This window comes from Agelaius tricolor, unplaced genomic scaffold (genome assembly GCF_023055355.1).
Source record: "Agelaius tricolor isolate 1412-34295 unplaced genomic scaffold, bAgeTri1.0.p SCAF_3, whole genome shotgun sequence".
Taxonomy (NCBI): domain Eukaryota; kingdom Metazoa; phylum Chordata; class Aves; order Passeriformes; family Icteridae; genus Agelaius; species Agelaius tricolor.
In genome coordinates this window covers 66,605,813-66,618,145 of record NW_027269263.1, presented here as the reverse complement: position 1 = coordinate 66,618,145, position 12,333 = coordinate 66,605,813, and the positions used below count along the sequence as shown (strand labels likewise).

Below are 12,333 nucleotides of genomic sequence, written 5' to 3'. Positions count from 1 at the left end.
AACAGAGCAGTGGTTAATCCTGAGTTGTCTGAAAGCCTCAGTAGAAGAAAGGAGAGCAATAATTATCAAAGAAGGAGCTTTGCTTTTTATCACTCTTTGTAGAGATTATTTAATTTCATTATCCGTATTTAATCTAATGGTGGAGTGATTCTCTATGGTTCTCACAGCCTTTTCAGCACACATCCACATCCTGAATTTCATAATATCCCAAACAGAAAACTGGACCGAGGAGAAATACCTGTGCATTTTGCCAAACCCAAAAAATATTTGTAAAAAATAAATTAAAAAGTGAGGGGAATTTTTCACAGCTGGAATTACAACTGCAAACCACATCCTTAAAGTGACGCAATAACTCCACACGTAAGATGCCAAGGGTCTTACAGGAGGAGCACAGATACTTAACAGGGAATCATGGAACCTTTGAGGTTGGAAAAGACCTTTAAAATCATCCAGAAAAGACCTTTGAAATCATCCAGTCCAACCATTAACCCAGATCTTGCCCATGTTGCCCAAATGTTGCCCATTTCTATGTCCAACACTAAGCCACATTCCCAAGTGCCCAGTGACACCAGGAAGGGTTCCTGGGGTGAAAAGGAGAAGAAGCCCAGATCCTTTTGCATTTACCAGACAAACTCGTGGCACACAGAGCAGAAGGTGGGCTGTGGAAAGAAGGTGGCTGTGAACTCGTGGCACTTGACATTGTGGATTTTGGCCTGTTTGATGGCTCCCCTGCGCTGGTGCAAGGAGAAGAAGCTTTCAGTCTCACAGTCAGCCAGGTCCTTTGCATCTGGGAGGAGAGGAAAGGTATTTAAGTGTACCTTGTCCTGATCAGGTGCCTTCAGAAAATGCAAATTGCCCAAATACTACATGACTGAAGCTAATGATTCACTCATGGCAACGAATACTCCAAGAAATATCATTTTATGAAACCCACAAAAGTCTCATTTGGATGGCTTTTATCCACCATTCCTACACTGAAATGACTTTAGACTTGGGACACTGAGCTCTCTTAATATTCATAACACTGCTCTTGAAAACTAGAACAAAAATTTCCCAAGGAGAGGTAATTTAAACATAAAATTTTGACTTTGTACTGCACTAAAGAAGCATGTCCTAAAAGGATGAAATTACATAAAATAATTACTGATATATGGACACAAACACATGTCTGTATATATATATATTTATGGGTATTTAACAGAATCTTTTCAGTGTGCATATACATTTGTCAGTAAGCAGATATTTATGTCCCAGGATATTCTTCTTGTTATTTTTCCATGTCAACACTTGCCTTGCTGTTTGCTGTGCCCTTGCTGTTACTCACAGTTATTTAAACTTTTTAGGACAGCAAACAAACCAATTCTGACTTCACGTGCACTTCTACATGTGCTTGTGCCTACAAATCTGAAATTCACATAGAAAATCAATCTCTGCTTAGTTTCACTCCTGCACTGCACAGTGAGTCACACAGGTAACCTGTAGGAACTGGCTCCCTGTGTGATCTGATGCAGATCTTGATATTTGTTAGAGAAGCACAACTTGCATTTTCTATGCTTGGCCTTCCTAACCCCTTTTAACACACAAACAGCAGTCCAGTCCACATTAAAGGTAGGGATGGTTAAGAAAATATCAGCATGGCCATGGCTGCTTTCAGTGATTCTCTGTCTCTATCATTGGAAGAGCCTTCCAGATATCTGCACCTCACAGCTACACCCTGCACCTGAGGGTATGAGAATTCTGGCAACAAAGATGGGAGAATAAGACCAAGCATTTGAATTAAACCCATTTCCTTCAACAGAGAAGCATGCAGCCCTTTCTACAAGAATTTTTCCTTAATAGCCAACCTGAGTCTGTTCCCTGAGGCTGTTCCCTCTCCTCCTGTCCCTGTTCCCTGGGATCAGAGCCTGACACCCCCTGGCTGTCCCCTCCTGGCAGGGGCTGTGCAGAGCCACAAGGGCCCCCCTGAGCCTCCTTTGCTCCAGGCTGAGCCCCTTCCCAGCTCCCTCAGCTCCTCCTGCTGCTCCAGACCCTTCCCCAGCTCTGTTCCCTTCTCTGGACATGCTCCAGCCCCTCCATGAATTTCTTGCAGTACATAAAGCAGAATTATTTCAGAGGGAGCTGCCTCCTTATGTATCTGTTCTGTCTTGTTTAGCATAATGGGAATATCTGCCATTTAGTGGCAAACCAGCCAAAAAATCTGCCTTGCAAATCGCAGAAGAATAGTCACCACGCAATAAAAATCACTTTTCTGGAGTTTTCGTTTCAAGCAGTTAATGTTTGTTGTCATGGATCAGTCAGTAATAACATAGGCATTGCTTTTAATGAAGACACCATGTCTGCCCCAGAGCCCAGAAATCACAGCCATAAATTAAGAAACAGAATCACTTGCCACTGATTTCCAGGAAGTATCTTGCATTCATCAGCATTCGCCCTTGAGGCTTCAGTTCTAGCTGGTTGAGATAAGTGAAAAACAAGAAAAAAAGTCCATTAAACAGTCACTCAGAGAAGGAAAAATCTTTTCAGATGACTTTCAAGTGATCTCCTTTTCCCACTGGGAACTGATGAATAGCAATGAATGCTAATTTTCAGGTTGCTCATACCCATGTGAGGCAGCAAGGTAGGGTAGGAGCAGCTACAGAGAGAGGAGGCTGGATCACCTCATATCAAACACTCAGAGAAGCATGATAGGAGAGATGAATATGATTAAACCACAGAAGATGTAGGCATCTTTTCTGACACCAAATTAGGACCACCACTATCTACAGAGAAAACTTGTTCCCAATGGATCCTGCAAGGGGAAAGTGGAAGCAGTTCAAAAAACCCAGGCAGCTTCAGACAGGTGATGCTGAAATCTTTCAGGCACTCAGTTCTGCAAGTCTAACTCCTTTACAGTCAACCTGAGGGATGCTACAAGCTCATTATTGTGGTGCCATGGTCCAGTTGAGGTGTCGGGGCTGGGTTGGACTCGATGATCCTGAAGGTCTCTTCCAACCCAGTCATTCTGTGTGATTCAGGCATTTTTTGGGGCCTTCCATCTGGACTTGACAATTCCTACCTACCTGACTCACAATCCATAAGTGCCTTTGGAAATCTGCATCCACTGGACTATGTATAAGATGGATACTGTATTTTAATGATTTCTGCCAGGATCTTTCTTGCTTGGACTAGCAGGGAACAGAACCTTACATTCAGCATTCTTGTGAAGACTGTTCAAATTTACGCCACCATAACTTCAGTGATTTTTAAGGAGTTGCTCTGACATAACTCTGAACTCAGGCAGCTGTGAATCAGCTGCTTGATATCAGATAAAATTTTTAAAGCTGTTTCCCCAGAGAACATAAAATAACTCATGTTCAGCCAGTCATACTAACATTTGTTCCCAGTGGGTTTCCTCAGCAAAGATTAATCCGTGGGCACAGCTCACCTGAAGCAGGATCCTCACTAGCACAGGGCAGGTTTCAATTAAAATAAAAGTGCCAAGCTCTTCTTTTTTGACAAGTCTGTCCCTCAAGTCACACCCAAGTAGCCTCCAAACATTATTCCAGCCAGTCCCCACTGTGCTGCCTGGCATGGACACAAGGACACCTCCCCTTACCCTGCCCCAGCTCCCCAGCACATCCTGCAGGAGAAGAGAGTGATGCTCACCCATATCTCTGTCTTCCCATTGCTCTTTTTGCACCTCTCTGCCAGCACCTTGAGCTCCACTGTGGTCTCTGAGACCATTTCAGCACTTTTGTCCTTGACCACGATGTGCATGACCCGGCCATTGTTGATGTGGGCATCAAAAGTGCTGTTCCAGGGTGGGTACATGGTGGGCTTCTTCTGCACATACACTTGGCCATTCTCTGTCAAGAGGGAGAACACAAATCCATGCAGTGAGGGCAGTTCATGAGACCAAATACAGACATTTACCCTAAAAATGTAATTTCCACCCTTGACCCCATCAGTTCTGCTGGGGACATCTATCTCTAATGCTGACCCCAACACCATAAACACCCTCTTCTAATCAGGTCAATCCCATCCCACACAACTACTTTGTTTATCACCTGTCCCAGGGCACTGCAAAATGAGACAGGTTTGCTTCAAAGCCCCCAAAATCTGGGTGCTCTTTGGATTAATGTCCAGCCCAGGAGCCAGCTAAGGGATGTTAAAGCATGAACAGTCTTGCAGACCTGTAACTAACCCACAGGGATGTAGAGTTTTCAATGAAACAAACTTTCCCTAGTGCTTTAATTCCTCTTCCTTCACAGCATCTTAATATGGTGATGGGTAAAAAAATGGGCATCTCTGAGGTTTGCAGAGGGTTCGCTCTAACTGGTCTCTCTGAAAAGAGTCTCAGCCAGATTTATTTATCTCACAGAGCCAGTTTTACTTCATACAGCCCTGTAAAAGTCTTGGATGCTTACTCAAGGTAAATTCTCTAGCACACTTACTCTTTGCAAATATTCAACCCATCAAATGCTGAAGCTGAAGGAATAAGAGGAAAAAAGCAGCAGACCTGACCCCTGTCTAAAGACCCTGCTGCTATTTCAAATAATTCCAGATAGAAAAAAAACATGCAGCTGGAAGGTAACACATGCTGAAGAAAAATTTTCCCTAAATGAGAGGACTAATTCACAAAAAATCCGAGACAAAAATGAGACATAAACTTTCCAGCATCCCGGAAAACAGAAATCTCAGTAAAGGACCATCATTTCTTTGCTGCATCAGTGAAAAAGCCACAGATGTGAAACACAGCACTTGCAAAACAAGTGCTTTCATTTGTGTTGCACTCCAGGACACCAGGCTTAAATAAACAAGCCCTGGGATGTGAATGAACTGCCCAATATACGGGATCAGACAGTCACCCCCGGTGCGTCCCGCTGACGGCTGTGGAATTCTGCCAGGGATTAATCTAACCCCAGGCTCCTGAAAAATGAAATTGCAACTGTCTTTCCCGGGGAGCAGCTTCCACTGTGGCTGGGAGAGCTTTTCCTGGAGGCTTTGCTGAGTTCAAACACGGAGCAGGAGCCTTCATGAAGCAAATGTCACCAAGGCAGGTGGCAAAATGGCACCCGGCCAGGTGGCTTGTGAAGGCAGAAGCCACTTCTAAAGGGCAGACTCTTTTTATATCTCAGAGGCACACATAATTTCTGAAATATTTTGTCATCAGTTATAAATTGCTGTAGCACCTCCAACTGTACAGAGGTGTGGTTTGTTTTTCAGGTTTTTTTTTGGTTGCTTTTTTTTTTTTTTCAGATTGCATTATAATGTGACAAGGTTCTTTTACAAAATAAGCAAGTGGAAAAATGTAACAGGCTGCCCAAGATCTATCCAGAACTTCTGAAATTCTTCACTGTGGTCTTGTTGCGACATCCCTGTGTCCACAGAGGATGTTCAACACTCTCAGATTCCTGGGGACCAATGACCTTTTTATTATGGCTGGTTGACAAGGGACAGCCTTTGGCATGAACCCAAACTCCCAAATTCCCTGTTTTTGGAAACACATTTATCATCTACCACTGTTCTGTTTGTAAAACCCAGCCAACCAAACAAACAAAAACAAAACCAAAAAACCCCACACTTTGCCAGTTCTATGTTTAGCACGGAATGGTTTAGGTCGGAAGAGACCTTAAAAAACTCTCCAGTTCCATCCCCCTGCCATGGGCAGGGACAACTTCCACTAGACCAGGTTGTTCCTTGGCCTTCAACATGTAGGCATGTCCTGCCCTGCTCAGCAATCATTTCTGCCCTAAAAAACTTCTTCATGGCCAAGTGTCAGTGCACAAGGCCAGGATGATTTGCATCTCTCACTGGCTGTGCAGCTGGTCCACTCCTACTCCTTGGTCATGCCAAAATTTTAGCCAAAATTTGTAAATCAGCTATATATATATGTATATATATATATATTATTTTTAACCCATTACAAATGAATAGCAAGTGCTTTGTCAAACCAAGGAGCTGGAGAGCAAATAATGACCAAAAGAAAAATGATCATGAAGCAGGGGTAAGACACAGTTTAGTGGTGGAACTGGCAGCATTGGATTAACATCTGGACTTGACGTTATTGGAGGTCTTTCCCCATCTTAATGATTCCATGATTCTACCTCAAATACACGTAGTTAATGGTTGTCTGGAGACCTTTTGCCTTCTTGGAGCCTGTTAGAGCATGACAGCTCCTTGGGATGGTGAGCATTCCTGGAATTTGGAGTCAGGCTCATCTCCCTGCACGTCAGACAGAGACCTCTGAGTGGTCTGTGTGGTCAGGGGGGAGCTTTTCCAGGGTGTGATTCACTCCTCATGGATGTGTTCCTCAGGCTGGGATTGCTCACACATCACTACCTGGGAATTACAGGGTGCATGGATTCCATGGTGGCCTCACTTTCCTCAGTGCCCTTAAGGTAAAGGTGTCCATCCACACATTTAAACACCCTCCAGCAGATTAACACCTCCCACAGGTGCTTCAGCCCACCGTGGGAGGGGAGGATGAGGTGGAGCAGTCCCAGGAGGTTCACTGATGAGATGAGTGCCTCTGGCTGTCCCACCATGCTCTGAGCCACCGCCAGATGAAATTACATCCCAGCAAACAGAAATCTCCTAATAGCAGAAAGTCACTTGCCTGCACTCAGTCCTCACTAATGGAGAAAAGTTCCCTCAAACACATTTTTTTATTTCTTGTTGGTAGAGGATTTATTATAATAATAATAATATAAAAATTAGTTATAATTATTACAGTAATAATTAAAATAAATATAATTACTATAATGATTACTGACTCCGAGGAGCAGTAGAATTATATCCCTTAGAAAATACTTTTGTGTTTGTTGGATACCAGAAAACACTTTCAGTTCTCTGTCAGACAAATAAATATAGGTCTGTTCTGACCAAGTTGATTTTATTCACTTTTAAACTGACACAGATTTCAATTTGAGTTATGGCTTTCAAAAGCCTCATTAAAGCAAACAGCCAAGCTCTGCACAGAGCTAAAATAGAATGTATTTTCTGATAAAAGTGAGATCTTAGGGATATCTTGTCATGCAGTATTTTCTTTCCTTTTGAATTTACTATTCACCACATCTTCCATTATTATTTGAAGTATCATTTAAGGCAAGACAAAGTTCAATGTGATAAATGCTGACTCTTAAACAAAAAATGAACCCCAGTGAAATACTGAACTATTTTAAAATTCTAATTTTTTAAAACTACTTTAAGATCCTCTGGGGATTACAGTCATGGGGATTCTCAATAAATAGGGATTTCTAAGTGGATTTTATTTTTCAAAGAATCACAGCAGTCAAATTAGAAATTTATCAAAGATTTAAGCTAAATATCAGCCAATATGAGTAACTCCCTAACACTGAAGGTCTTGCTCTTCATGATTCTTCAAAAGCACAACTGGAGAACTTTTCATCCTTTCACTGGAATTATTTTCATGCATAAGACATAGAATAAATGTTTTCCAAAGGAGGAAAACATTTTCCATCAGTGTTGCTCAATCAGGATAAATGTGCAACAATCCATAGATCCAGACACAGCAAACAGCTTCTCAGGAAGTTTCATTTTCAAACCTTTTACACAGCACAGCAATTACACAAATAAATTAACTATTTCTGCAGAGACTGGGCTGAGTACCTTTTTTTTTTTTTTTTTTTTTAATTATGGAAGTGGCTGGGTCTGTCAGTTTTCCCCAAAAAAGCGATTAACAAAGATGGCCCTGCCAGAATATTTTAGCGCACTCAGATTCCACCTGTCTGGAGTCCCACTGACAAACCAACAACTGGTCTTGGAAGGGTGAAACCAAATACAGCTCGGCTCATCTGCTCTGTCACATGCTGGGGCTTGTAATGCAGCTGGTAATATCCTCAAATTGGAGATACAGATTTGCTTGGCACCATCTTAAAATCAGATTGCCTTGCAGACCACACCAAACCCAAACTTGCGCTGTGCTGGGACGCACAAAGGGCTTCACCAATCTTTATAAAGTGGGGTTGGAAATGGATGATCTCTGAGGTCTCTTCCAAGCCAACCTATTTTATGGTTCATTCTAGTTGCCCACACAGAGGAAATGACACAGAAAAGCACAGACATGAATTATAGAAGCCCCCATCCACGCTCAACCCCTCCCCACCTACCTGACTCCACGGCTTCTTTAACCATCACGGCGCAGTAGGGGTTAATCACCTCCCCCTGGGATGGCAGGTAAGGGCCACTGTCATAGTTGGACAAACCAATCCTCAGGAAGGGAGACATGACAAGTCCTGTGCCAAACAAGAGACAGGCAACACTTGGGACAGAGTCTAAAACTTCCCCTGGTTTTGAGCACCCCTTATCTCCGTCGGGCAGCGGACGCTGGCCGCTAGTTATCCATCCAGCTGGAGCCTCTCTGACTTCCTTCCACGGACTGAGCCAGCACTGCTGGACGTGCCCAAGGTACTGGAACTCAGCTCTTGGCTTAACCACGGAGCTGAACTCATCACAGGGCTGGGAAAACCCACAGGAGCAGCCCTGAGCACTTCACACCGACTGCCGGGAACGAGGATGACAATGCACAGGAGTCACAAATCAGAGCTTGCTTGGCCTGGGATGAACCTCTGCTGTAATTGATGTTGAGTCACATCAAGAACCTGAATGCTGTGGGCGTAGAGAGGGGTTTGGGAATACTGTTGGAAGCCTGCAAGCTGAATATGAAACTGTGAAATAACTGTGCACTATTTATATATGGCATGGGAAGGAGCTCAGGCATTCCTGGGTGCTGAACCATATTCACAAGTGAAGCTATAAAGAGAAAGTTCAGCTCATATGAACCACACTGTATAGAGAGTGAAACAAAATACCCCACCAGAAAAAACAGCACCTCAGGATTTATTTTAAGCAGCTGAAAACAGAAACAAATACAATCAAGGTGCCAGGAAACACTACAAAACCTTTGGGCTGAAAAACTACAAAACTTTCTCTGCAAGGTCTTTCAAAGCCTTCAGAGAGAAGATTTACTGAAACCAGAAATTACTAACTGCTGTAGCTAGTGCCCATCATTTTACCATCCTGGCCCAAAACTGGGATTTACCACCCAACATTTGTCTCATTGTCTGAGCCTGTCATTCCTGGCTTCTCTTCCAGTCAATGGGGAGCAAGAGGCACTTTGAACTCAGCTGCAGATGTCTGTCTTGGACCACCAGAGTTAAAAGCCATCAGTGCTATCACCAGCTGTTATCTGTCAAATATACTGACAAGGACACATTGTTCAAGCACAACAGCAAAAGGATGAATGACTCGTGGTGTGGGATGCAGCCAAGTCTCTTCTGCATTTTACACATAAAAAATTATCTTTGTAAAGGGAAGCTTCTCTAGCCTCACTTGGAAGAAGTTCCATGTGTTTTGCTGGGAATAGCATTTTCTTACCTGCAAATGGTATTTTCCTGACAGATGAGTTCAGTCTCTGAGAGGGGCTTCTCTTTTCATCACTATTGTGGACACATGGAAAGGTTTTTTTCAGCTGAATGAATATCTGCTCCTCTGGCCAGGCTGATTTCAAAACCTGCTCTCTGTTCAAGGACACAGGAGGCAAAACCATCAAGGAGAGAGGAGAATTTGAGGAACCAAGATGTAGCCCTTTGCTTCAGTGTCTTCTCTCTTCCCCAGCAGTGTGGAGTGATGAGTTTCCATCAGCCCCTCGTACAAAAGTCTGGGGCTGCTACAAAACCCAGAATAACTTTTTGTCAGCACATGGCCAGGTGGCAGGTTGTTATTCCACTTGTATCCTGATCTGATGAGATCTTCTCCTTCCTCCTGTTTTATAAAACAAAGACAAACTGCTGCAGTTATTGCTGGGACTGGAACACCAAATCTTCTGGCTGAGCATTCACAAGCACTGAGCACTCACATTCTAACATTTTCTCACACAGATGGCTCATGAAGCCAACTGTCCGTGTTCTCTGACAAAGAATTTGCCTTCCCAGAAGGTTTCCCTAAATTTACCACTCTACATCAGGCCAATTTATACAATAAACAGCATCTGAAGACTCTCGTTCCCGTTTGAGCTCCTGGCTGTGTTAGCCAACAACCAGGCTGAGTTTTCAGGAAAACAGCAAAAAAGTCAAAAACTCTCTTGAATACTGCACTCAAAAGAGAAGAAAACCATCAGGTGTCTGGGGAAGAGAGGATGGGGCAGAGAAAGAGAAAAATGTCCTGTGACTCGTGTCTGTTGTGTATCTCTGGGAATGCCGAGGTCATGGATCTCTGCATGTGGCATTGCCCTCAACCAGGAAAACATCAGAGCTTCTCCAAAGTCCCAGAAGCTGGGAAAGGCAGAGCACCAAGTGGGGCTGCATGCAGGCAATCAGGACAATCCTGTTCTCCTCTGGATGAGGCCAGCATCTCTGAAGGGGGTTTCACATTAGCCAAGTGCCTGATGAAGCTGCCTTGGAGAGCCACTTGCATTTGTACAGATCCTCAAGCACAGCTAGACCTGTGGCACTGCAGAGAAGTACAGTGAGTGCTTTGTGAGTGCTCCATGGCAAGAAAAGGATAAAAGTTCTGCCTCAGCTGTCAGAAGCAGAGAAACCTGATCAAATTAAGAAGGGAAAAAATCTCTTCAGTGGAAAGAAATTATACATATATATATTTTAATATATATTTTTCTCTTTCTCTCTGTGCAATGCAGACATGTATTATTACTTAGACATTTCCTTTGTTTCAAAAAACAAGAAGCCTATGAAGTCTAAAGACAAAAGGAAAAACAAATCAAAGGGTCTCTGGCAGCAGAGGTGAAATCCAAGGAGCTGTATATTCTGCAGCATCAGTGTGGAAAGCTAAAGATGGTCAAAGACTAAAATAACAGCCCAAACATCTTAATTGTGTGAACAGAAATGTCCTCTTTGCCTCTACCATACTCCACCATTTCTGGTCACTGCTGGGTAAGAAATAATTATGATCCTCTTCCAAATCCCTAATTCCTACACCTCTGGCTTCAGGAACCTCTTGTTCCACAAGCAGGAGCAGGAGGAAGTGCAAGGGGTTAAGCATTCCCTTACCAGGACTTTCCAAATTCCCCTTTAAAAGCTCAGAGTGGCAGTCAGAATTATTAGTCAGTGTGTTGGGCATCTAAGCACATGGGTGTTGTTAAAAGAATCCAAAGATCTTTTGATGGCTCCTCAGCAGTAAAATGTGGTGGCACTATTGACTCAGGTACTAAAGAAACAAAATTAGGACTAAATGTTTGAGCTGCAATTCATCACACTTCAATTAAATCAATGTATTCACAACAGCTAAATACGAAATACTATATTCACACTTGCTATATACTCCTATCACTGCTCCAAAAATCACAGCTTGGATGAGCTACAAGACACCTGCTCAGGTGTGTGGATCAGCTCCCTGAGCAGTGGCATTTAAAACTTTCCTTCATCTTAAATGCTGGATGTTCCCTCCCTCCCTCCCCTCCAGTGCAACTCTTCATTTTGGCTCTCTGCCATCAAGCACCTCCTGATCAGGTACCCCAGAGATGTCGTGGAATCTTCACTCTTGAAATATTCAAAAGCCATCAGGGCATGATCCAGGGCAGCTCCTGGTGTCCCTGCTTGGGCAGGACAGGGGGACAAGAAGAGGTCACTTCAAAGCTCAAGAAGGGGGACAAGAAGAGGTCACTTCAAAGCTCAAGAGGTTCTGTGGAGACACAGGGGGATAGATCTCACCAAGACCCAGATGTCTGCAACATCTGCATCCCCAAGACAGGCAGACCTCTGGGCTCCTGAGAGAGGAACAGAGAGAAATTGGCACCCTCAGCTCCTGAGCTGGAACCACCAATGTGAGATTTCCCTCCTGTGAGAGCCAGTGTGAATACCTGGGGATGATCTGTTCACATGAAGCACCTTCACTGCAAGATTTAGTTTTGATCAGATTCCTCAAACCATTAAAATTTCAATGGATTCCTTCAATGTATCAAATCTGAGAGACTTGTGCTGGGACTCCACATAAACCAGTTTATTGCAGGAGATGCTCTGCAGCCTCCAGCAAACAGGTGAGAACTTTCCACCAGCTGCAAAGCAAACAGTGGGTTTGGCACAGCAAGAGTCAGCACTGATAAACCAACAGCTGCCCTCCTAAGCCTTGCAAAGGCTGGCTCAAGCTTGCTAAAACCAGAGTTTACTGCTGTACCAGCCTCGTGTGAGCACTCTGCTCTGGGGTGGATTTCTTTACACTGCCCAATAAATCAGACAGATAACTGGTTTCCTGCTTTTCTCTCTTTTCTCCCACTGCCTTTCCTGAAACCACCTTGGCTTTGGCCCAAACATCTGTTTTCCAGGTCAGATTTCCAGTGTTTGCCACTCCAGGACTGCTGCTTGGCTGGCATCCATG

The 12,333-nt window shown here is 43.7% G+C and overlaps 1 protein-coding gene across 1 annotated transcript in view; it reads right to left on the bottom strand.

Moving 5' to 3' along the window:
- PRKCQ (protein kinase C theta) overlaps window positions 1-12,333 on the bottom strand; it is a 55,447-nt gene that overhangs the window by 28,252 nt on the left and 14,862 nt on the right. Inside the window, exons 2-6 of the mRNA XM_071424151.1 lie at window positions 9,379-9,765; window positions 8,112-8,237; window positions 3,646-3,845; window positions 2,390-2,450; window positions 625-787 (exon numbers count right to left, since the gene is read on the bottom strand). Coding sequence (XP_071280252.1) covers window positions 625-787; window positions 2,390-2,450; window positions 3,646-3,845; window positions 8,112-8,237; window positions 9,379-9,550 — 722 coding nt within the window. The 5' untranslated portion in view covers window positions 9,551-9,765. The remainder of the gene's footprint in view (window positions 1-624; window positions 788-2,389; window positions 2,451-3,645; window positions 3,846-8,111; window positions 8,238-9,378; window positions 9,766-12,333) is intronic.